The sequence below is a fragment of the Chelonia mydas genome, chromosome 17 (assembly GCF_015237465.2).
Source record: "Chelonia mydas isolate rCheMyd1 chromosome 17, rCheMyd1.pri.v2, whole genome shotgun sequence".
NCBI lineage: Eukaryota > Metazoa > Chordata > Testudines > Cheloniidae > Chelonia > Chelonia mydas.
The window spans coordinates 16,785,380-16,812,389 of NC_051257.2; the positions used below are offsets into that span (position 1 = coordinate 16,785,380).

General features: G+C 42.5%; 1 protein-coding gene across 4 annotated transcripts in view; it reads right to left on the bottom strand.

Annotated features, from left to right (window-relative positions):
- SPNS2 (sphingolipid transporter 2) overlaps positions 1 to 10,515 on the bottom strand; it is a 175,319-nt gene extending 164,804 nt beyond the window's left edge. For all 4 annotated transcript variants that reach the window (XR_005222601.2, XM_037880168.2, XM_043531369.1 and 1 more), the window contains exon 1: positions 10,073 to 10,515. Coding sequence is in view for 3 of the 4 variants with exons in the window: in XM_037880168.2 (XP_037736096.1) it covers positions 10,073 to 10,367 (295 nt within the window). In the remaining variant the exon portion in view is untranslated. The remainder of the gene's footprint in view (positions 1 to 10,072) is intronic.
- Between the last annotated feature and the right edge of the window lie 16,495 nt (positions 10,516 to 27,010).

The window sequence follows — 27,010 nt, forward strand, 5'->3', positions numbered from 1 at the left end:
CCACTTAAGGGGTGTGCTTTGTGCATCAGGGAAATCAGGGTATTATGATAACAGACACAAAGCCTAAACATAGTGGGCCCAATTCCCCTCCCATTCAGACCAATTTTTATATTGGAGTTGCCTTCAATGTTATTTTTAATTTACAGCAGTTAGAAGAAAATCATAGCCAATTTATTTTGGACAAAAATCATTTCACATTGAAAATATAAGACATTTCAGAAGTTAAGATTTGCAATGTGAAAATGGCTATTTTGTTTAAAAACCTTGTGGAGCAAGAATCCAGTCAAAATAGAAAAACTAAACATGAGATTTTAGTATGACAACATTTTTGTTGACTCTTACACTATTCACTATGACGCCAATTCAGCAACACGCTTAACTTTATGCACCTGGTAGTCCCACTGAAGTCAAAGGGACTATTCACATGCTTAAAATTAAGCGCAAGCTTAAGTGTTTTGCTGAAACAGGCTCATGGCCGATATTTAGATGCAACAATTTCTCTCATTGTCTTCAATCTTATGATGTTGCAATAACACATTCTTTCCGCTTCCCCATCCTGCAACCATGGAAATCTGACAGAGAGACCAAGGATGGAATAATCAGGAAACTTGTTGTTCAGCTCTCAGTGGAACACAGTTCTAATCTGAACACTACAGCTGAGGGCTACAAGTAGTGTCTGAGAACTGACTCTGTGGACGTCTGTTCCTGCACACATATATAAGATTATCCTGAATGTTAGTGAGCAGTTTTGGCTGCTAGGAAAAAAATCAAGAATATTTATAAATGCATTAAAATTAGTGTAGCTGTGGCAGTATTAGAATTTTAATAGCCTAAAAGTAAAGGGGGAGGGGCGGAATGCATCAAAGAGCTTTAGGGGTTTTATGTTGTATTAGAAAAGACAAAGCAAACATTTTTCCATTAAACTATAGAAAGAAATATTTCCACAGCTAGCGCTGTTAATAGCATTGCAATGCCATGCAAATTATTTGTTTAGCACTGGCAAAGTGCTAGGAACTGAACAGGGTACAACATACAGTCCCGGCCCCGAAGAGCTTAAAATAGAGCTAGCTAACAGCATCCCTTGCCTGATGGTTCTTACAAATACCTGTTCAACTGATGGAGACTAAAGAACTACAGGACTCGGTCAATCCATGTAAGACCACGTTATCTAACTTACATTATCAAGGCTGGCAGGCCTCAAATGGAACTTTTCAAACCTAAGCACCCTAAACAGAACACCCAAACACAGCTCAGATCAGTGCTTAGGGATGTAAAAAGGGGGGTTTTGTACCGTATGGAGATTTCATGTTTGTGAACTGGATGTCCTGGAATAGCACTGATGTTTTGAAATTAGATGCCTTACTCAAGAAATATGAACAAAGACTGCCTGGCCAGCTGCTAGTTCCCTGTGCAACTGTCCACATTAGAGCACTACCTTCCCCATGGTGAACCCAAAGCAAGGGTGTACACAAACAAATTCTGCGACAGCCCAGCTCATTCCTGCAGCTCTGGAACAAATGGTGAAATAGACTGGTAAAAATTAAAGAAGGATTAAAAACCCATTCTGAACGATGATGGGCAAAATCCTCCTTTCAGATCCACATGCAAGTACTCTGTCTCATCAGCCCACTTTTCCTATGGGTGTGGCTCACCCACTTACAGCAATGGCAGACAGGGAGAGCCTGGAATGCCCAGCTGGATACGAGAGGAGAGTTAACATTGAATGGTACTGGACTGAACTCAGCAGACGTCACCTAGGCAAAACTCCTGTGAACTTCAGTGAGAGTTTTATCTGAGTGGGGTCTCCATGGTTTCACAGAGTCTTACTTTTTGCACAGTCACCAAGTATAGTAACTGGTGCTCATATAATAAATAGTTATTGGCAACCATTTACTTATAATAGGGATAACAAGAAGAACAGCCAGGCTAAGAAAAGTAAGTCGTTAACTGTGTTCTTTTAATTACATGATTATTAGCAGAAGCCTGAACAAAGAGCAAAATGGATTATAGCAGTTTTGGTTTAATGCAGCCTTTAAAAAAATCATCATCACATGCCAAAGCTAAAAGGATTATCGTTCCAGCATGTGGTTCTCTCGCTCTGTCGGCCAAGCTCTCAGCTGCTACTGCAGCTATTCTCCCTAGAGCTTGCCCTCATCTTTTCCCTCTGCTGTTCTGTTCAGCCACTACAGTCACTAGCCTCCTCCAATAGAAATACAAAGACTGTGGGAAAGAATAGTGTTCGCCAACAATCAGAGGCCAGTGCGCATGGACTTTAGAAGGCACATTTTTGCTCTCTTCCGGTTTACAGCTGGATTTGGACTCAAATTTGTCTTCTTCTCTTCCTGTTTTTTTTCTTCTTTTATATTTAAAATTGCTTTGTGAATTTAGTGATGGCAGAAGCTGCCAGATTAAGAGCCTTGAAGAAGGATGATTGAAGCTACCCCAAAACCCCCGCATCAGATACAACATACACAGCAGCAGCCACTCAACGTATCTATCTTAGGTACTACCATTGTCCTCAAGACTGTAGTATCTGAGCGCTTCACAATCTTGACTGTAATTATCCTCTACACCCTGCGAGGCAGTGCAGTACTAGTATCCCCATTTTACAGAGGGGAACAGAGGCACAGAGAGTAAGTGACTTGCCCAGGGTCACCCAGGATGTCTGTAGTGGAGCAGGAATTGAGCCTGAGTCTCCCACAGCCCAAACTAGAGTTCTAACCACTGGACCATTCTTCCTTTCACGAGTTTCTCAGCATCACCCTGCTAACATGCTCACTGCTGCCTTGGAGTGACCACCTCTACAGAGGATGAGGGTAGTTTGGATTCTCAGCTGAGGACTAGTAACGAGAGTTCCCAGCAGTGCCAAATGTGGTGATGGCTTTCGTGACATGAATAGCTGAGCACCGAGACATGCAATGAGAGGACCAGCTCATAGGCCATCATGCAATCATCAGATGGAAACTTTCAATCACTCCAGACCAGGGCTGGTGACCAAAGAGGTAAAAGATTCTATATCCCATTAGTCATCCAATCTCCATCAGATTTTCACTTTCCTAACAATTGTGATGCTGTAAGAACCGGAAGCATAGAAATGAGTGTCCCCCTTCCTCTCAGAGCAACTTCACTGAAATAGCCAAGTTGCACTAGATGTAGTTAGATCTCTCACCATGAATGGTCCTAGTGCAGATATTCAAATATCTCCATCGCTGATAATGATATTTTCAAATGAAACATTACAATTCAGACTAAAAGTTTTTTAAAAATATCTTCCAATGATCATCATTACGTGTATGTATACATCACATTAGAAACCCATTAGAAAAAACAAATTTGCCAAGATATTTTAAACCAGGATATTTATATAGCATGGATATATCATTTAGAGTCATATATCATGAACAGACCCAGTCTTTGGAAAGTTAAGGTAGTACAGACCCATAATGCAACATTCCCAAATAAGTCTGAGGGATTTTTTTTTTAAACTAGTACTACATTCTCATTTGTACCTTTGTAACAGAGTCATAAGATACTGTTTTAGGCTCACTAGACTCCCAGCATGCTGCATAAAAGCATTAGACCAACACTGGATAACAAACCTCTCTAAATCACAAGTTGCTCAGCAATATGACAAAACCATTTCTAAAGATCTGAAGCAAGAACTATGACCTTCACAAGAGGGGAGAGACACCAGACTTTAACAATGTCTACTGAACTCAGCAGACTGCTAAGCTACCTGGTAAGCAATATAGTTACCTACGACGTGCAGCCTATATGCAGTAATAAGAAATAAATGTATAATAAAGAAAACATAAGTTGTCTGAGGGAGTTTAACCCAGTTCAACTCAGCACTCCCCTAAGGTATGGTTATAAAGTTCCAATACTCTTGATCCCGAACGTCTTTTCCACATGGCTTCCAGTACTGACGAATATAAGCACAGAGATTGTGTGTGCCTGATTATAATATCAAAGTATTATAGGAACAAGATTATCAAGTATTTACCAGAATCTAACAGCCTCGTTACAAAAGGCTTTAGTCATTAACTACAATAAAGTACACACTTTAATTCGTTGGGGGGAAAGAAGCTAACTGACCAACGAGCAGATCGTAAAATGTATGAGAGTTAAAAAGATTGACTATAATAACAAAGATACAATTAGTAGCTGGAACACACAATTCATAGAGAAGAAAAATGCTTCCACAAAGCCTAATGTGACTTCACATTAAGTGTAAAATGCTCTAGGCCAAATCCTGCCAATTCACACAAAAGCTGGTGCAACAGAATGTAGCTGGATATGCCAGAAGCTGGGAATGGGCAACAGGGGATGGATCACTTGGTGATGACCCATTCTGTTCATTCCCTCTGGGGCACCTGGCACTGGCCACTTTTGGAAGACAGGATACTGGGCTAGATGGACCTTTGGTTTGACCCAGTCTGGCCGTTCTTATAAAGCCCACCCTGTGTAAGAAATACCCTTCCACTGCACGACAGGATGCCACTTCACATCACAAGTCTTTGTGCTGCAGAATGCTTCTTATTGCTCTTTTCTGCAGTAGCAATATAGGTCTCACTGCTGCTGGCACGCACTTAATTGTACAGTGCTTCCTGAATTTTGATTCGGTCGCACCCATTACCCAATCAAACCACGCCCCTTGTGGTCCTGTTGCACATTCCTGCCATGCTTGCTGGTTGTATCTCATGAGCACCATGGTATGGTTGGGTAACAAGTTATGCACACTGCTATATGAACAAAGATCTGTGTGGCTATTTGCACCTTATTCTTTCCAGCCACAGTTCTTTCCACAGCCAAACCTATGTTACAATAATGTTGAGTTTAGCTCAACAAAAGGTGAAAAATAAAGCTCTAAAGCTGCCACTCTATGCTTTCGTCACTCATACTATAAGCACTGAGCACAGTCTCATTGCAGGGATATTCCAATCAGGGATTAAATGGTTTATTTTTAATGTTACATCTATTAGTTTGTTAACTGTATAAAGCTCTTTGGGATCCTTCAGAATGAAATGCACTATGTACAAAGTAAGATACTACAGAAAACGTGAATAGGTGACAAAGATAGATTGGCCTTTTTAATTTTTAAAAGTCCTTGCATTTGAGAATTAATGTTGAACCTTTCCAATCTTGTTAGCACAGCTTGTACTGCCCAGAAGTAAACCTGACTTTTACATTTCAGTGGCAGTGTATACATATGTATTTAACTAGTGTCAAGAGTGGAGTTGGCAGCTATATGTTGTAGTGAAAGGCCACATCTCTTCAGGATTATATAAATGATTAACACAAAAATGTGGTCAGACTTTACAACAGAAAGTGATATAAAAAAATGATCTAGCAAACCTAAACCTATGGCTCATTCTGTGTCACAGAGGTATGCAATCTTCAAAGGATGTTGACCGCAAGAGTCAGAACTAGGATTCTAGTCCAGCCTCTACCACAAACTAGGTGTATCACCTTGGGCAAACCACTTAATTGCTGTTTAACTCAGTTTCCCCATCTGTAATGGAGACAATGACAGTGACCTACTTCATAGGGGTCTTGGGAGGCTCAATAAACATTTTAAAATATTATCCTTAAATGAAAGGTGCTAGAGAAATGCAAACTACTACTGTTTAATTAGGAGGAGGAGGAAAGAGATGACAATCATGATGAAGTGAGACTACTGTCATAGTCATCAATGGGAACAACAAAAGCTCATTTCTGACATAATGTCAGAGCTGCATTCCAAGACTCTGAAGATAATAGGACTTCCCCGAAACTTTACTAAAGAAGAGGATAAGGTCAGGTATCACTAAGACCTTTGGAATGCAGCTCTGCAATGATGTCAGACTCACAGGTGATTTTTAATGGCTTCAGATTACCAGTCTGTCTCTCTCTCTCTCATTTCCTCATGATTTCCTCAGAAAGAGATTTCCCTTAAAGTCAGTATTGTTCAGTACAGTGGTAATCAAGTTTGTCCATATTAGGAACCATCCCAGAAAACCCTATACATCTATCTGAGACCCTCCCCTTCTATTTATCACTACAGAAAGGGTAGGTGGCTGCGATCTTCGGACACATTTGTTACCCCCAGGTTTAGAACCCCTGGTTTAGTGTGTGTGTCTGTAGAATGTTATAGAAGATCCATCATCACCTGTACAGTAGTTTCCTTTAAACTTTTGGGATAAACTTTCTTAAACAGCAGGAAAAAAAACCCAAAAAACCCACTCCACAGCAGTTGTCCAGATCCACCTCACTAATGTACCACTAATTCCCATGGACTTCAAAGGGTGTCCTTGAGTGTCCAAGGTTTGCAACATTGCGTCCTAATCTGCGGTTTACTGGATAGAGCACTGAACTGGGACCCATGACATTTGGGTTCTATTCCTGGCTCTGCTACTGACCTGCTGGGTGACCCTGGGCAAATCACTTCACCTCTATGCCTCATTTTCCCATCTGTAAAATGGGAATAATGATACTGACCTCCTTTGTAAAGTGCTTTGAGACCTACTCAAGTAAAGCACTATTTAAGAGCCAGTTATTGCTACTTCTGGCCACATGAAAGACCTGTAAGAGTTTGCAAGGTACATGGAAACACATGCTATCTTGACTCATTTCAACATCACTGGTACGATGAAACCAAACTAACCAAGAAGAAACTGAGTGTGTGACACAACATCCCCCTCAAAAACTGCAAGAATACTGAAGAACTCAACTCACTATACTCAGTCTGATTGTGCCTAGGCAGAACAGTATAAACACAAGGAAATAAAAACAAGAAATTTTTGTTTGAGTCTATCGCAGCAATGAGGAGCAAGAAGTGCTAGGGATGGAGAGTTTTCTCTCTCTAGCTTAAAACCTCCTTGCATTGATGGAATTCATGTTCTTTAATTTCTATGTGGTCAATTAGAAGTATATGAAGAATATTTGGGGATTCACATTTTAAATATACTCTACATATTTACCCAATTGTTTATTGTATAAATACATATTTGCAAAACTTTAAAAGACGTGTATTAGTGACCAGATAGCCTATAAGTGCGTAATAATCTAAGTGCAAATATGGGGTCTTCCTTCAAAGCCAAAGATTTTACATTATTCTTTCTAGGTAAAAAGAGGAATAATCTGAGCCAGAAACTAATTCCAGTCTGACATCAACTCTATGGCCTAAAGTAAGTCGCAGCTTCTGACTCAGTTTCCCCTTCTATAATGGGCATGCTTGACTCTCTTCATTGTATTGCAATAATTAAGGTATATAAAGTGCTTTGAAGATTTAAAGAGCTACAAGCACTAATTATTACCTGGCTTGAGAGGCAAACTGGATTTTTGACCTACTAATTGGATGCATACACAAATATTTGTCACACTATTATGTAGTGTGTACCAGAGATCTAAAATACTAACTTGTAGGTTTTCTTATAAAATAACTTTATGGAAAGTAGTTTTTGAAGTCAGTAGCCACACCTTTTTTACTACCTCAGCTGTTTTATTGGACTGAATTAAAATATTTCATGTTCTGAATTAGCAACTTGCAAAATGTCATTGTGAAAAACAAATATCAAGTTAGAATACACCAGAAGAGCAGGGAAACTTTTTGCATTTTTGCATCTTAAAAAAAAACTCCAAAACTCACGTAAGCAAAATCTGGCTCTTAAGCTAAAATGTTTATGTCAAGCACAAGCCAACAGCTAAATTTTACATCTGAGTTATCACTCAGCCCCTTCAAAACTAGGGTCTCTGCTGGAAACGATGAATACCTTAGAGTCAGGCCTGGTGCTATTATACAGTAGTCAGCTTGCATTTACACTCTGTTTGGACAGACATTTCCTGGCCTTCCCACAAATGAAGATACTCAGTTTCTCCCTGTCAGAGGATCCCTTCCCTTTTTTCCTGCTGCCAGAAAAATCAGATGGTAGGTCTCTTTACTGGAACTCCTGTAACAAATGGGTGAATATAATATTGAGCCCCCTCCCTTCCTTTTTTTTTTTCTCCAGTTCTACCTAGGGAAAACTGGTTTCCTGCACAATAAGCAAAAACCCTCAAAAAATGTCTAGTGCTTTTCAGCCTACATCTTCTGTCTCAGATGGATTTCCATTTTCTGTGCACAAAAATTACAGGAAATCACAGTGACAGAAGATTAACCTGGTAACCTGATCCTGCAAGATACTGAAGATGATCAATGTCTTGCAGGATTGGGATCTTAATTGTCACATAGAAGGGAATCTCTTTTTAAAAAACGAGGTAGCATAACAACTAACTTCTCTATCTAAACACACACAGTTAAATTTGAATTAATCTTGGGTCCAAACTGCAACATATTTTCCCAGTCCCCTCCAAACTTACACTGTTTTAAGAAAGTCTAAACAAACACAAAGATTTTTTTTTAGTACTGTATATCCTGTTGGTTTTCAGTCATTGTGAATGAGTGTATATATAGATGTTTTTACATGCACAAACCCTATTTATGGCTCTGAAGATAGGATTATCAATATGGAAGACATTAAAATAAATATTCTAGTAGGTGGGTCAATTTAATACCAACAGGCCTACTACATACCTAATTACACAGAGTTCAATAAGCATTTTCCTCCCTGCTGCTACTGCCTGACAAGAATAAATGAAGAGTCCCTCTAGGTGCTATACAGTAAACATCTTAAGACATATTTGTTCCTAAACCAGGCTTCATAGTAGTACTGATTGCTTGGGCACAAGCTGCAGACTGCCTTCCACGCGATGCAGCATGTAAAATGTATCTGTGAGGGAGCGCACAATTTTGAAATGTTTGTCATCCCAGGGAAATACAGGCTTTACAAAATGCACTGCGGTTGTATCATTGCTTCTGCATGTCATTCCGTTACAAGCAAGCAAAATCCTAAGCCATTCTCTTGTTCTGTTGTGTCACCTATTAGGGAATTCTGCAGACAATTATTCTCTGCTCATAAAGAATCCTCTTCAGTTAAAAAGAGAAGGATGGCCTTCCCCTCTTCTTCCCCCCATGAAATTACACGTTTTCAATGACGCATCAAAAACAAAGCAAAGGTGATTTGCTTCTGTGTGGATTTTCCAAAGAAACAGGCAAATGCAATTCCAAGCCCCACATTTCAAAGTGCATTTTATCTGTCTGACAGCAGCTGCACCTGTCACCCAGGGCATTTTATGTTATTCATGACTTTGTCAGCGTTTCCCCCCCATCAATTCATGGTTTTACACACTTTGTGTGCATTGTCAGGACTGTGTAGCCAACAGCTTTCTTTAATGATCGAACATGTATGCTATCACTAAACCAAAGGAAAGAGTAATTTTTAGTTTCTACAAATATGTGCAATTAAGATAGCATAGACGATAAGAGAGAATCAGCACAACAGGAACTAATTACAACATATGTACCAGCTTTCACCTAGTGCTAAATTATTATAACTAAGCCATCATGAAACTGGGATTTATTTGTTGATCAGACTATTTGTCTTCTGATCTGTATTGGGATAGATGAACCTCTGTGTCACTGCTTATACATACCCTGCCTACTAATGGATAGACAGTTTTGTATAGAAGACAATTGTATTATAAGCATTTTCTTCCTATCCACTAGACAAGGAGAAGACTCCTGGTCTGCATCCTACTAGAATCGATTCCCTCCCTTTGAAAAGCATGCTTCCGCTCCTGCATCTCCTGTGTCCCCAAGCATCACACATTTCCAATACAAAAGGCTCCTTGCTTCCAGGTGCTCTCAGAACCCATCCCTCTCCCTGCTGGGAGGGATGGTCACAAACCAGATCTCCTGGGAGTTTATCCTTTTGTATATTGCCATAGAGCCACAGCGCTGCATTTCCAGGAGCTGTGCTCACAGCATGCGGTGGATGCGGGGCAGGTGGCAGGCAGAACCGTTGGAGAGAGGGAGGAAAGGGGTGGACAAATGAACAGAGACATGGGAAAGCAGCGAGGTGAATGAAAGGGGCGGAGGGCTAGGATGGGAACACAGAGGGAGAGGAATGAGAGGGGGGGAAGGACCAGGGCACGAGGGACGAAGACAGCCGGGCGGCGAGCTGGGGGGGGCAGCTGGGGGGGCCCTGCCCCTTACCTGCCACCGTGTACCTGTCCAGGTAGTTGAGCACGTTGCCCACGCTGAGGATGCCGGCGGCCGCGACCCGGGCCCTGCCCAGGCTGGCGGGCTTGTGGCGGGGCGCCAGGCGCTCGGGGCTCTTGCCCGCGGGCGGGGGGTTCATCCTGCCCGACAGGGTCTGCACCTCGCCCTCGGCGCTCCGGCCGCAGCAGCCCCGCTCGCCCTCCTCCTCCTCCTCCTCGTCGCCGGCTCGGAGCCGCCCGCTGCAGCCCGGGCTGCCGGCCGCGGAGCCGCCGCTCTCCAGGCACATCATGGGCTGCGGGCGGCAGGCGGGCAGGGAGGAGCCCGCTCGCTCCGCAGCGCGGCCGGGCAGAGACGCCAGCGGGGCAGGCTCAGCGCCGCATCCCGCAGCCGGCTCGGCAGCGGCAGCAGCAGCAGCAGCCTCCTGCCTGCGGGACCGGCCGCCGCCAGCCTCTGACAGCGGGGCGGCCCCGCAGCCCAGGCTCCGCCTCCGCCCCCGCCCGGCTCCCGCCAGCCGCAGCGCGCCCCGCACCCGGGCTCCCCGGAGAGGGGGCCCGCGTCCTCCGCGCCCCGCCCGGCTCCCCCAAGAGGGGACATGTGTACCCAGTGCCCCGCACCCTGCCTGGCTCCCCCGAGAGGGGGCCCGGCTCCCCTGCGCACACCAGGGGGCCTGCCCCTCACAAGCAACCTCCCCGGGTTAGGCACCCAGGGAACCCATCCTCCTATAGTGCACTGGGGAGCCCCAGTGCCTACCCTGGAGAGGGCCTCCACTGCCACCCAGCACTGGCCAGGCAGTACCTCACCCACTCTAGCCCCACCTGGAGCCCCCTACTCCCCATCCCTTTTCACTGCCCCTCCCATACACAGCAGGAGAATCCCCCTCCACCCACTACCCTATTTCCACCCAAGGCCCTCCACGCTGCTCAGAAGGGGTCCTTCTCCCCCCAGCCGTATGCACCCCTGGGGCTGACCTTTCATGTCAGTGTGCAGACCTCCCGCCAGAGGCACAGGGCTCCCTGCAGACACCCAGGTTGGGTGGCCATACACCCAGACGCACAGAGCTTCGTGGCACGGGTCTACAGGGTTAAAACTTTAACAGAGTGGAAGTCACTGCCTATTCATAGGGGCGTAAGACCATTCTGAGTTTAGAGAGTCCAACAGTTTCAGATCCTTGAAGGGGGTTCAGAGGCTCTCAAGGGAGGCATGTTGTGCATTATTACCTCCATGTGTACAGCCTGGAGACTAAGGCAGGGAGGGCCCCATTGACTCAGCCCCTGTACCTTCTGTCATTATTTTACACCCTTATACAGCAGGTGTGAAACACTACCAAATCACGGATAGCATGTTACAGCCTGTTGGCTAAAAGCACAGGTTCTTAGCGCAAATCAATGGTGATCCTACGAGCATCACACCGATTCCTGAACCCAACTGATGCCCACTGACTGCAGAAAGGTTCATCTTGAGCACAGGAGGCTACACACAGAGCTCTCATTGCTGGATTAGGGCCTAAGGTCACACACAAAGTCATGGCAGGGCTAGAAATGGAATGGCAGAGTCCTACCTCCCTGCTCTAGCCCCAGACAACACTCCCACCCCAAAGAAGTTGGTTTTGGAACAATTCCATCATAAGCATCTGAAAACTGCTCAAATATTCCACCTGCTGAAAATCAACAACCCACATTTTACCCACATTCTCCCCGAAGAGTCACCTCTGCACTAAGAACAAGCAAGAGACAATTCGGCTCAGAAAGTAAAGAGGTAGAAGTGTTCAGAATGAAAGTTCATGTACACATAGCACCGTGCTGAACACCAAGAGCTACCGGAATACAGGACAGCGGAGCAGCTACCATGGAGCTGCCAAAGAGCAGTGGGTTTCCAATCCAGAGCCTTCTTACCCACACTGACCCTGCTACACATGAGGGAGAGAATCGTCATATTCAGGACACACTTGAAATTAATGTATTTATAAATCATCAGCCATGCCCTAAGCAAACTGGGGCAGAGGGTGCTACTCTGGGAAGAGCACAGGAGTAGCGTTTGAATGAATATGTGCAGCTTTGTCACACCCATTCACCGAGAGTAGGAACTAGAGTAAGCAGCAGCTAAGCTGTGCTCACCCCAGGGTTGGGCTAAATCCGTACTCTGATGAGACTCAAAGGATTTAAGGTCAGAAGGGACCATCATGAACATCTAGTCTGACCTCCTGCACAGTGCAGGCCACAGAACCTCACCTACCCACTCCTGCAATAGACACGCCAAAGGAAACCCCAGGATGCTGCAGAAGACGGATGGCCCAAAAGACAGCACTTTTCCATCTGAGTCAGTGTTTGAATCAGTTCCTCTGGGGTGACATGCTTAAGACACAAACAAACAGAATATGACTGGCCACTAGGGGATCTTTAAAAAGATGCCATGGGTGGTAAGGGTTAGCCCCAGTCTCCTACTCAAATTCCAATAGAGCTAATTATGTACCACTTAAATTGCTTTGGTAGGTTCAACTTGATGCCATATTTTTTCTTCATTTCCTGTTCCAAATAGTTGGGCTGTCTGGTATTAAATAGCTACCCATATTTTATCCAGTAAGCGCCTGCAATCTAACAATGGAGGAAGTGATTGAGCGTGTAATAGAGAATTTATTTGTAGTATAGTAGAGTTTATAGGCTGTAATTCAGATCAGGGCCCCACTGTGCTACATACTGTACATACATGTAGCAGAGACAGTGCCTGCTCTGAAAAGCTTACACTGTAGTCTGTATAGATACACAAAGGGTGTGAGGAGAAGCAGAGGAACAGAGAGAGGTGAATTGACTTGCCTGATGAACCTCTGTTCCTGGGTCTTACTCCAGAACCCTACCCACTTCAAGCAGGCTCTCTCTCACTTGGGAAGAGCTTTAGGGTACATCTATGCTGTGATTAAAAACTCGTAGCACAGCTGCGGCTGCTCGGGTCAGCTAACTTGGGCTCACAGGTCTCAGGCTGCAGGGCTATAAAATTGCAGTGTAGACATTCAGGTTCACACTGGAGCCTGAGCCTGAATGTCTACACTGCTATTTTCTAGTCCTTGTGAGAGAAGCAATAAACCAAGGCTTCAATGTGTCCACACATTCCAGATCTGAAAACAGCAACCTGTTCTTCCCCCTTTCCTCTCCCTTTTGTCCAGATTTCTATCATTTGGAATCAGCCCATATTAAACTAAAACACTAACAAAGTCCAAAAGATAACATGACAAAAGGTCTCACAATATACTCAGTATCAAAATTAATGTTTCAATTAATCTCCTAATAAGTGAGACAGAAACCTGCACAAAGGATGCTATAATCTGTTTTCTCTGGGTCTATTCAGACAATATCTCCTTCTAAAGTTCACAAACATATAGGAAAAATAAGTTCATACACATAAAAAAATCTTTTTACTAACAAAATGTATAGATTTGTGTGTAGAGAATATAGTAATTGTTCACATATTAGTAAATTTAAAAATGTATGAAATTTAAGTGTGGCAATTGTGAAGATGTCATTATTAGTAAAAAAAATTAGCAGTCTTGTTGCATTGCTAGTGTTTTCTAGTATCTAGGACAATACTTAATACAAGGTAGACTATTCTAACCCTATGGAGTTAGGATATTAATTGTATAATGAATCTAGAACTTATTTAAAATTAGAATCAAATTGGGAATAATTTCTTCTTGCATTTGGAAGTGGAAGGGAATAAAACTCTCCTCAAATTGAAGTTAAAGGTAAGAAGAAAACATAATAAAGCTTCCAGAAGATAATCACCGAGTTAAAACAATATGAGAAAACTTTATCCTGGCATTAAATGATTCAAGAACAAGAAAAAGAAAATGAGCCAAAAGACTTTTTAAAAAATTCTGTTAGTGTTTATTTTAACTAACCATGCTAAAGAAAAAATTAAGGATTCTGAGGAAAGGCTGGAAACTCTTGGAAAGGAACTTTGTGTAAAGCTTGAATGCCTCCTACTGGATGGGCAAGAAATTTGCCGTGACACTTTGACCTGTCCAGTTAATGAATGACCACTTTTCCAAAAGAAAAGAGCCAATAAAAATGACTAAATATGTCCTTTTGAGGTAGGCCAAGCCCCAATCAAATGGGGAGATAATACATTAAAAGGATTGCCAAGCCCAAAACCTTTGTCCAGCAAAACCTACATTCAACAGATCAATGCTTGATCCAAAGGAGCTGGTCCATTCCATGAAATAAGTGTTTAATTTTCCCTAAGAGAGTGATTTTCTTTGACTAAGAGTCCTTTATGGAGCATTTTTGGGAAAGAGATGTCTTTCTGAAGACCGAAGCCTAAGCCCCACCATGAAAAACAAACAAACTGCACACTGAACAGAAGGAAGAGTAAGAGATTCCACCTGCTTAAAGGTACAGAATGATTTAGGAAATCAGTGCTTATTGCTATAATTCCACAGGGAATTTCTGTGCTTTAAAGAACATCAGAATTTAGCTGTGGAGTGCAGAATTACTGTTTTCTCAGAACACTGAACCCATTAGAGTTCAAACCTATTCCATTAAACCAGACTCTTGGGCTTACAGGAACTCTGAACTTGAAAATACCAGTCATAAACTTAATTTCCATAGATACTATTAAAATATCCATTTCCAACTAAACAAAACTAAAAAAATTATACTAGAAATAGGAAAACGGAGTCTTATAGTAGCTCTAAAGATTGGGGAAAAGTTTCCTAAAATATAACTGAACTAAGTTATATAATTTAAATCTAACAACATTTTCACTAAAACTGATTTGGTGCTAATTTAAATTGCATGTCTTCACCTGTAACTTCCAGAGTTATTGTTCACACCTAGTGTGTAGTGCTAATATTACTTCGCTTGAATTACTAAATTACCTGGTTTAGAAAACCTTAACATCTTTGGTTCAATACATACATAACTAAATCTCAGATGTACTTATTATGTTATATGTTTGTGGAAATTAATTATTTGATCATTTTGTTTTGTTGGCTTGTTTCAACTCAATTCCTCACTTTAAAAGTGCTATTAAGAACTAGCAGCTTTGTAAAATCAATGTTGTTCTTTGCCTTGTATTTTACACAGCACTTTGCAGTTATGCTGCCTTTGCATCTGTGAGTGTGAATTACTTGCCAATGAGAAACAGCCTTTGATCTCTCTCCCTTGTAACACTACTCTGTGTGTGAGACAGTAAGACAAGGGGGTAGCGGGGCAGGGAAGAACCCAGCTATTACCAAGCTACAGCTTCCGCTAGAGGAGCCATACCTGCAGTTTTTGCTTAGGTTCTTTCATGCATTACAGAAGCACCAAGAAGCCTCATCTGGGTCTGAACCAAGTTATGCTGTACAAAGTCCTCTATAATCACTGACAGTCCCTCCCCCAAAAAGCTTGGACACTGAGGTGATACCAGATTCATTTTATTGTCCTACATTTTACATTACTGCAATTACAGAATAATACACTGCACTGCAGTAGCACCTTTCCCCCAAGGATGTAAAAGTGCTTTGCAAACACCAGTAAAATCCTCACAATATTCACATCTCCCCCCTCTGTGCACATACGATCACACACTCCGCCACAGTAAGTATTAGGACCAACCTGGGGGATCTGCGCTGATTTCAGCCATTGGTAGCTGAAGTCTGGGCAAATGCTCAATGCAGGCAAGGCATTTTATGCCCATTTCACAGTAGGGTAAATTAGGGCACCAAGAGATTATGTAACTCAATCCATATCACAAGAGCACCCTCTACACTACAGCTACTGCCACATGGCAGATTCTGTTGCAACATGATTATCCCCCACAGTTATTTAGCACAGGTATTATCGAAAAGACTAGAGGCCCCAGCTGAGATCAGGGCCTCCCTCATGGTAGGTGCTGTACAAACACATAGTAAGACAACGTCCCCCTAGAAACAGCCAGGTTACATTTTGTTAGGCATTAAGAGTGTCCCTAAAACATTCTAAAGTTTTGGACATAACCAAAGCGTTAGCACACACCAAGGACATTGTTAAAACAAGGTTAAGTCACAATGGATCCATGTTGTAACTGTGTCCCCGGACTCAGCTGAAGCTGATGGAGACAAGGATATACTGAATCAGGGGAAGTTTCAGAAGTAGGATCCAGGAGTCCTGGGTTCCACCCTGCTGCTTTAACCACTAGGCTACAGATCCCTTAAATACCAGGTCAGATGCACAAGATAAGCTATGTTGCAGTGAAGAAGTTCATGCCTTGTAACAATATAAGAAGGCTTGGAAGGATTAGATTTTAATCAGTAAATGTTGCTAAATGCCAATTTCACCATATATGCACAAACCAACAAAAAAATATTTCCATCGATGATGATCAAAATTTATAGAGAAGCAAAGTAAGAAAAATGCTACTTGAGAATGCATTACAGTTGGATTTAAGGATATTTACTTTGTATATTTTGACACATGATGTTGTGATTTAACAGTGAATCTCAATGCCTACGGCCATTAAATAAGTGTCTGACCCACCCCATCCTACTGTCTGGCATCCCTCCTCCATTATTTCCCACAACTGTGAACATTTAAATAGATGAAAATAAAAGAAAGCTTAAAACCTATATTTTTGCACCACTGTGAAAATTTAAATAGATAAAAATTGAAAAAAGCATAAAAATAAACACTGATATTATCCATTGAAATGATAAAAAAAACCAATAAATTCTGCCAACCCAAATTACAAGCAGTTGCCTGGCTCCCCTAGGTAAGTGACTGTATATTTGTTTGTACATCTTGCAGTGAAATAACTTTTTATTCAGTTCCGATATGCATGGAATTCTGTGGCCAGTGCCAAGCAGAAATGAAAAAAGTTACAATCATATCAGGCTGCCGTCGGAACCACTGTGTCCAGAGGCAGTTGCTACAGCAGGCAAATAGCTCACCCATCCTTTGGAACTGTTAAGTGAATAGCCTTTGATGTTTGGGGTGGCTTGTTGAATGTTGCAATCCATCGCCAGAAGCACTCAATTTCATTGCACTCAGAGGGATGTCAATGTTCCAAATAAAATGAGTTTTGTGGTCTCAGCTCAGCTCCCAATGTAGATTGTCATCTCATATACAGCACATTTTTGGCAAACCCTGCCCCACGTTCAAATGAATGAGCACTGACCTGAAATACTGCCTCTTCCCACTAGAGGCCTCAGTCTGCATGAACAATGACATGGGCATTTGCTGTTCGAAAGCATATCTGCTCCTCAGAGCTGCCAAATAGTTGAGGTCTGATTAACTAGCATTTAAGAATCCTGTGTGGAGCAGAGAGCTACAGAAATAGTACTGCCACCCCACCCCAGCATTACAGGATGGGACTGCCAACCCCTCGTGGGAACGGAGGAATCACAAAACAATGCGGACAAACCCAGCAATTACCAACTTACAACTGGATTCTTGGCATCTCACTAAAGGACTTGAGACAGATGAGGAGTTCCTTAAAAAACAGCATCAACAAAAGGCTTCCACCATTTTTCTTAGCACACAGGAAAGAAATGAGCATCATCGAGAAGAGAGAAGAAATGAGGTTACACAAAATGAAACAAGTCAAGGTGAGAATCCAGGGTGGATAAAAATAAATGATTTTTTTTTAAATTTAAAAATTGGATTTTTTTTTATTTAAATCAGATTTTTTTGATAAAATGCTTTTTGAGGAAAAACCTATCTAAAGATAGTTTTAATTAAGATACCTTATAGCTCAAAGATAAAAGAACAGGAGTACTTGTGGCACCTTAGAGACTAACAAATTTATTAGAGCATAAACTCATCATGGAATAGGGATTATAAATTCTAATTCTATAGCAGGGGTAGGCAACCTGTGGCCTGCGTGCCAAAGGCGGCACGTGAGCTGATTTTCAGTGGCACTCACACTGCCCAGGTGGCTCTGCATTTTAACTTCATTTTAAATGAAGCTTCTTAAACATTTTAAAAACCTTATTTACTTTACATACAATAGTTTAGTTATATATTATAGACTTATGGAAAAAGACCTTCTAAAAATGTTAAAATGTATTACCGGCACGCGAAACCTTAAATTAGAGTGAAGAAATGAAGACTCGACACACCACTTCTGAAAGGTTGCCGACCCCTGTTCTATAGTATGAGACAATATATTCATGTAATGGGTTAAGAAAAGTTTTGTAAATTAGTTCCAATAGTTCATTGATTAGGGACCCAATCTTATGGGGTTCCAGGGGCTTCCGTATAGATTATTTAGGTTAATCCTTCTATCTACCCAATGGGACTCAGTGCTCAGTCTAGAAGATACCATAAGAGATGCTTAGTTTTGCAGTTCTCAAACTGTGGATTTGTGTCTCCAGAGGTAACAGCAAAAATGTTGTTAACAGCAAAAATGTTGTTAAATAAATAAATAATATAGAGAGGTGAGAAACAACTAACCTCAACCCTATTGTCCCTCTGCAAATTTGTGTGCACAGAGTCAATCCCTTACCTCTCTCTAAAAGTGCAACATTTCAAAAAGTTCAGTGAATACAAAATTGTTGGGGGCGGAACAGATCTGGACAAGGAGAAGAAGTCTGGAGATAAATGTGAGAAGGGAGGGACAGGCAGTAGAAACAAAAGTGAAACCGTTTGAGCATCATATTCCAGAAGTCTTGATGTCTTTCTGAATGTAGCCTTCATTGATTTGAGATCTACCATACCTTGAAAACCTATAATGGTAGCAGGCCGTAAAAGAGACCCACTTTGGGAATATTTTAATGAAGGTCCTCTACCTGTGCGTAAGACAGGCATGTGTGCAAAATGCAAACAGTGCAACAAAGAAATGCAAGGCCTGGTTGCCTGTATGAAACAATATCACGAGAAGTGTTCCTTCTCAGGAGGAAGCTGCCTTGAAGATGATAAAAGGAACATGTCTGAACATGCAGGATCTTCAGGTTGGTAAACTTTTTTATTTCATACTTCTCTCTTAAGGACTGCCTGTCTTCCTTCTGGACTACTCTTGAATTCTCATGTTGGAGCAAAAAATATAGTTGTTACTCTATGGTACTATCATTTTAGATGCAGTTGTGATAAAAAATAAATAGCTGAATTAGGCAGATCTTCCTTTTACAATTTCACCTTTAAAATAGTCCTGAGTGTCAGTGAATGCAATGAGTAATACTAAATGAGCCGTATGGTTATAATAATTAAATAACTGCATTGACTTATTTTGTTTAGGAAAATCCATCCTCAACATACAGGATTCTGAAGACTATCCACTTTCAAGATCACCATCATTTTCTACAGTTTCAGAGTTATTTGCCAATGATAGTGTTTTAATCACATCATGAATGTCACATAGCCACAGTATATCACCTATAGCAAAGAGAAAAAAAAAAATCTCCATCGTCCAGTAACAACCATAGGTAAGTTTGTGATAAGAACCAGCAGATTACGGTCTGTTTATGTAACAAACTCTCCTTTCCGTATGATTGAGAACCCACACTTTATTAACATGGTTCAGTCATTAAGACCAGAATACAGTCCACCCAACAGAGCAGATGTCGCAAGCAAATTGCTGGATAAAGTGTATGAAAGAGAAATTGAGCAGTGTGCAAAAGGTGTAGAGGGTGAAATTATTAACCTGAGTCTTGATGGGTGGAGCAATGTTCACAATGATCCCGTTGTATGTGCTTGTGTGACAACAGAAGAGCGGAATGTCTTCCTTACAGAAACAATTGATACATCAGGAAATGCACACACAGCAGAATACTTACAAGAAGTATCAGTAAAAGCTATAACAAACTGTGAAAAAAAATTCAAATGTCTAGTACGCAGCTTGGTCACAGACAATGCTGCAAATGTATCCAAGATGAGAAGAAATTTAGAAGAGAGTGAAGACGGTCCCAAGATAATAACATATAGTTGCAGTGCTCATTTAGCCCTCCTAGCTAAAGACTTCAGTGTTCCAGAAATAAGGTTAATGTTGAAATTGCAAAATACTTCCACAATAACCACTTTGCAGCAGCTACTCTGAGAAAAGTTGGAGGAACCAAGCTAACTCTCCCTCAAGACGTGTGATGGAACTCAGCAGTGGACTGTTTTGAGCACTAGATCAAGAACTGGCCTAATCTGATCACAGTTTGTGAATAAAATCGTGAAAAAAATAGACGGCCCTGTCACAGCCAAAGTTCTCAACATTAGGCTTAACAGAAAGGTTGAACACATGCTGAGTACCCTGAAGCCTATTTCCGTAGCCTTGAACAAAATGCAGAGTTGTTTTATTGCCAACACTGTTGAAATTTGGAAGGAACTGAGTGAGATCTTAAGAAGAGAAATATGCAATGACAGAGTTAAATTACAAGCACTAAAAAAATGAAGGAGACAAGCACTATCTCCAGCTCATTTTCTTGCAAATATTCTCAATACTCGTTACCAGGGTCAAACCTTAACTGCTGAAGAAGAGGAGTTGGCTATGAATGGACATCCAGCAACCATCCGCCCATAAGGCCAACTAAGAGTGAACCATTCAAGAAATATATGTTTACTGATGATGTTTTAAAGAAAGTCACACCAGTGAACTGGTGGACGTCACTTCAGCACTTGGATTCAGAGACCGTTGAAGTGATAATCTCACTTTTATTAACAAACGTAAAGGAGACTGGAGGGCAGCCTCAGGTGGTGATAGGGGGTTTTTGATTTTGTTTTAAATTGTTGGGGGGGAGGGGTTCTTTTTGAACAAAGATAAAGAGAAAATCAGACTCCAAATACTGCAGTGATTGGTGCTCTATAAACAGCACAGGAAGTGATTATTTCTATCACTTGTCTATTTCTAAGCTTGGTGCTGTAAAACATAACGAACCAAAACTAATTTCTGGCAAAAGGGCAGGTTTTAAGGTTTGTTAAATAATCCACAGAATGTGTAAAAAGCCAGAGAAAAGCTGGAAGGGAAGGCCGAAGCGTTAAAACTTCAGGCTTGCAACAGATTCCTTGGAAGCGCACCTTCAAGCCTAGCAGGGTCTGTTTGGCAGATTATGTTTCCAAGGTAGATACACTGACATAAGCCCACAAACCACACAGTGGAGCTGAATGGTTTCAACTCCTGATTTACACCAGTGAAGTTCAGAGTGTGTCTTGTGCCTCCATGAGTCTCTTTCTCATGGGCGACAAGCACTGAACCCCATCATCGGCATCATGGGGGTGAAATAGAACCAGACGACTTGCGAGCTGGTGAGGGCTAGGCTGGTGAAGGCTACCAACTGCAGCATTTCCCTCTCGTTTGAAGATCCTTGGCAAAATTGGCAGAAGGGCAGCAGCTAGAGGAGAAGCCTTGCAAGCAATTTCTCTGTTCCCAGCCATGCTGAAATACAACCTTACATTGAGACCAACGTCATTAGGTTAGGAGAAGGGATCAACTGCATTTGCATGCATACCTAAAAATAACATTAAGGCAAAGGTAAGGACAAGAGCACCATCCTTCAGGGAAATGAGTTATTTGTCTATAAGCATTGGGTAGGAATCCCACTCCCTTCTTCCACTCTTCAACACTGCACTTTCCCATAAAGGGGACTGCTTTCCCAAAACGCATTTGACTCTAGCCACTGCTGGTGCGGGAGTCATGCTCTGATTCAGGTCAACTTCTCATGGTCCCTAGTGCCCATCCAAGACCTGATGGGTATACCACAAAGACAGCTTAGGTTCACAATCATGGTTACAGCTTTCGGTAGGCACAGCAGCGAGTCCATTAGCAAATTTCTTCACTGCAAGAAGGAGAAGGGCAAAAATAAAAGCTACACAGTAGAGAAATCTGCTCCAACAGGAAGAATGCTGGACAGTCCCCAATATACATCATTTCCTAAATGAAGGCTAATCAGCAAAATTCCAGCACTTGTGCTTTGCTGCCTATTTTTTGGGCTGTGAATTCCAGACATTTTTCAGCATCACTGTAAACTGCATTAAAAATAAAATCCTTGCAAGCGAGGACTGGCTTTTGGCAGTGGAAGATCTAATTGAATGCAACTGTAACTCACGTTTTCCTGCCATTCATAAGCTGAGTGAACTTCCATCAGCAGTTCCTCTGACTGAATTACAATGTGGCATGGAATCAGGAAACACACGTTTTCTTCTAGGCGATGAAGAGATTGTAATGGAGAGCTCAGAACATCCCTCCTGACAGTGCACACTTGCGTTTAATGCTATGCCATAATCAGGGAAAGAAAGGGTATTTGTACAGCAGGAAATCCAGGAGAATTAGTGGCCTGGAAGAGCTGCCAGAAAATGACGAAAAAAACAGAGGTGAAGGATGCTTGGAATGCATCAGGACAGAGTAGTCCAAGCTCATTAAAAAAAAAGTTTATATATTAAAAAAGAAGTTTTATTTCCAGTTAGCTGTGAAAAAGAAGAATGTGCCAGGCTCCCTACAGAGCTTTTCTCAGTATTACAGCTCACCCAGTATTGTTCACGTTATTCATTCCATAAGGGCCCCGCAACATTCTTGCCTCAGCTACGACTGACTGATGCCGCCATCCTAATCCTTAACGTGTCTATCACCATTATTATTGTTTAGTCATTGTTTGTATTACAATGAGATCTGGGCCCCATCATGCTGGTGCTGTATGGAGTAGAGAGACTCTTGCCCCAATTTGGAATTGAAAGAGACAGGACAAAGAGTGGGAGAAAGGAAATATCTGTTCCACAGAAGGGGGTGGGAGGCAGAAGGTCCAGGGAGATTAAATAATTCGTCCAGGGTCAACGAAAAGCTTGTTGTGGTGCTAGGACCTGAACCCTGATCTCCAGAATCCCTGTCCACTGCCTCAACCGCAAGACCCTCCTTCCTCCTCTCTGACCCCTCTTATAGCGAGCTTCTGTCCCTTTCCATGGGGGCAGGCATCAGTAGCATCCCTCCTTGGGATGGCACTAAGGGTCTGTCTACACTGCAATTAAAGACCCGCAGCTGGCCTGTGCCAGCTGACTTGGGATTGCGGGACTCAGGCTGTTTAATTGTGGTGCAGACTCTGGGCTCTGGGACCCGTCAAGGGGAGAGAGTTCCACAGCTTGGGCTCCAGCCGGAGCCCAAACATCTTCACCCCAATTAAACAGCCCCGTTGCCTGAACCCTGCTGGCATGGGCCAGCCATGGGTGTCTCATTGCAGTGTAGATAAACCCGAAGGGTTGTTCTCGCGTTCTTCACACTCCTCTCTCTGTTCTTTAGAGAGGGCAGCGACTACATGGCAGGTGATCTTTGCCAGCATACAGGTTAAAAGAAAATGCTGGTGCATGGGCTTATGCCATTCCACAAGCCAGGTTTCCCGACAGAGCCCTTCCACCATAACTGTGGCCAAGCTCACCCAGCTTTCACATCACTTAGCCACCTTTGCACGCTGGAGACAAAATGGGAGGACTCAGGTTGGAGCTCATGCGGCCCAAGTTAAAATACACCCCCATCCCCAAATCAGTGAAATGAAGTATTAATACCTCCCATCACACACATACATTACACCCATTAGAGAACTAAGCATCAGTTTGAAAATGCCTAAGGGCAACACTGGAACCACAAATTCAACTCAGCCCACTAACCTTCTGTAACAGAGAAACTGAATTATCTGCAATTTCCTATGTGTAGGTCTCTCAGACAGCCCATGGCACTTGTTTTAGGAGTTGGAGCTTGCCTCCATTGTCCTTGGACAATATCTCCTCCTCCTTATGGTTGTGCAATGTGCTGTCTGTTGTCCTCCACCCCAGCAGTGGCTGCATTTCAGGCCTTGGCCACACAGAAAGGGTTTGCCGGGATATCTACACAGCAAATCCTCTTAGTAGAGCCATAGCTTATACCAGCAGAAGAGTTCTTATGTTGTCACTTGTGCCAGCTCCCTGAACAAAATAAGCTACCACAGGAAAATGATGTTTGCCAGTATAATTGTATCTACACTAAAGCTTTTACTGGCATAGCTGCTGGCTACAGGGTGTGATTATTTTTTTTTTCACACTGCGAACCAACCTAGCTAGGCTGAGAAAACTTTTAAGTGTAGACCAGGCCTCAGTATTCTTTCTTAACATCTTGAAGTGCTTTATGCTGGTCCAATGAGGTTGAATCTTTAAAAAAAAAAAAAAGTCCTAAAGTCAAATTCAGAGACAACATAATTTACATGTCTCGGTAAGTGGGTGTAACTTGCAGATAGAAGGGGTAGCAAGAAAAGCCAGAAGGAGGAAGCTGTAAATTATACCCACCTAAAATACACAGCTCATAAACTTAGTTGCCACTTACATTTTGCTTAAGAGAAAGAGAGTCCCAACTCCCTGGTTCTTGTTTTGATCGTATCACTAGATAAACTGATCTGCTCCTATCTCCCAACTGATGCCTCCACGAACAAAACTTTTCAGGGCATAGGAACAAAGCAAGATATTTTACAAATCAAACCACATGGAGCACAGCACAGCGAGGATGGCCAAGTGGCTCGGTCTGCGCTGAAGGGCAGAGGAAATGCCTTTTCACTGACCTCAGCTTGTTTTAACCCAAAAGATCGTAGCTCATAGCGAGTTCAACTGCAATGGATGCCGCCACCCCTTTGGATAACAGGGTAAGAACATGTTGCCAAGTGTGCTCTCAAACAAAGACGACTCCACAGGAGCCATAAGACTCTATAGGCTCCAGTGCAAGTCAGAAAGAAGGACACCCATCAGGCCATCCTGGGTTTGTTCTTCCATCAGTTCAAAATGTTGAGCAAAGTCTTCCTCACAATCAGTGCGTACATGCGCATGAGTGTGAGCAGGATGGCCAAGGCAGAAATAAAGCAAGAGACATGGCCTTGTGGTCTCAGCACATGACAGCGATCCAGGAACTCCACAGTTCTTAATGCTGACTCTTAGCATTCACAGACTTCTGTGAAAATACAAGGTTCTCAAACTCCTTGCCACAGGTTTCCCCCGTGAAATGTGGATGATACTCCTTTAGTCCACCAGTAAAGTGGAGGGGGGGGAGGGAATGAGGTTGCGGGGAGATAGCAGGGATGTTGTCAGGATAGGTTCATGTTCACAGATGAATATGCAAATTAGATATGCTAGATTTTAATTAACATAAGATAAACAGCAACAAAAAGAGAAAGGGAAAAAGTCCCAGTTGGAACATTTTGCATAATGCCAATGGATTTTGGAGAAGGATGCTACACACAACTTCAGAGCCGAGTTGCAATAAAAATAAACTTAAAAAAAATTCCCACAATAAAGTCAACATTTTATGGTGGAAGACAACCAGGCCAGTCCATTACACTAGCTTAATTTCTGTGTCCTTTAAACTGGACTATAGCCAATAGACTGAAATAAAGGGGAGGCGGGGAGGGGGGCAGGGGAGAAGGCGAGACTGTTTCGTTTATTATTAGCGTTGACGCTGCCAGGAAGCCAATGCCTCGACTGTTCTACGGAAAAGACTCAAAACAGCCCCTGCCTCCCCAAGTCTTTTGTTCCATGGGCAAACCAAGGCCTTGAAATTGCTGCTCTTAAAGCTGCTCCAAACCTATTGCCCTGCAAAAGAAACCACAACTTGCAAGGAACTGTGCTGTTAAATCATACATAACCCACAGGACTTTCACCACCACAAAGTAGCCTGCCCTTTAAGCCACATGAATGTGCTGTGGTTTTTCTGCCCACTAGAAATATTTTTGGTAGTTGGGTTTTCCTAGCTTTTTCTTGGATTGAACTCTCCAGGGAACGGGTGGTTCAGTGAAATACACTGGACTTCCCCACATCTGAGCACCATGGGAATTTCAGGCCCCAGCCATTAGCGCAGTGGAGAGCAGAAGCATGGCCCAAAGGCAATTGAATTATATAATCATCGTCTTGCAAAGGCCAGCTTACCTCGTCACAGTATGAAATGTTCTCCTCCCACACAAGTTTAGGGAGTTGATTTACAGCCTTCTGGATCAGGAAGCAAAGGGCTGGATTGCCATAGTTATTACTGGGAGGGTGGGGAAAACTAGTCTGTGAAATTTTACAGACTGTAGATCTCTGCAGAAACCTTGGGTGACTTCATGCCATAAATATACCCTGCTCCACCTATCCAGCTCACTGAAGAGGTATGGTCCTAGCACAGGTCTGGGAACCAGGACTCCAGATTTCTAAACCGAGCTCTGACACAGACTTCACTTCCAACCCTGGGCAAGTCACTTCACCTCCCTGCCTTTATTTCCCATTGGGAAATAAAACAAAGGCCTTGTGTCTCTATGGAAAAAGGTGTTTAATTTAAATGTGTATTTAAACTGGTACAAACTCTTATGTGGACACACTTATTTCAGTTTAGCTTAAACTCACTCTCAATAGACTTTAACTGAAAAAAGCCACTCTGAAAGCAAGCTAAGAATGCCCTCAGTGGGGCTAGTGCCAGTTTAACATCAAATAAATTGGTTAGTCTCTAAGGTGCCACAAGTACTCCTTTTCTTTTTAGTTTAACATCAGTTGAATTCACACTTTAGGTTAAGCTGGTGCAACTTTCTCATGTAGGCAAGCCACAATTTACCCAACAGAGTTGCTATGAAGATGAATTAATTAACATCTGTAAAGCGTTTTGAAGTGCTATGCAAATACCAAACCCCTTTACAGTCCTGGTCATAGTCCAGTTGAACAATTAAATGCTGCCACCATCAAATTTCATCCGCTGGCACTTTTTGTCACTACTCTTGCATGGCAGGGAAGTGTTGCTGATGGTAATAAGCAGCTGCAAGTGCAGGGTATGTCCCTATTTTTTTTTTTTTAAGAAGGCCAAGTATGAGATCATCCTTAGTCAGGATCAGCTTGGGGGCGGGACGGGGGGGACAGGGCGGGAGAAGAGAAAAATAATCAGGTCTATACCCAGCCATCCTACTGTCAGTATCTTGATTTGCCTTCTTTTGGCCTTTATCATCATCTGTATTGCATAAGTGCCCAGGGGCCCCAGACACAGTCCAGGACTCCACTGCGCTAGGTGCTGTACAAACATAGAACAAAAAGATGCAGTTTA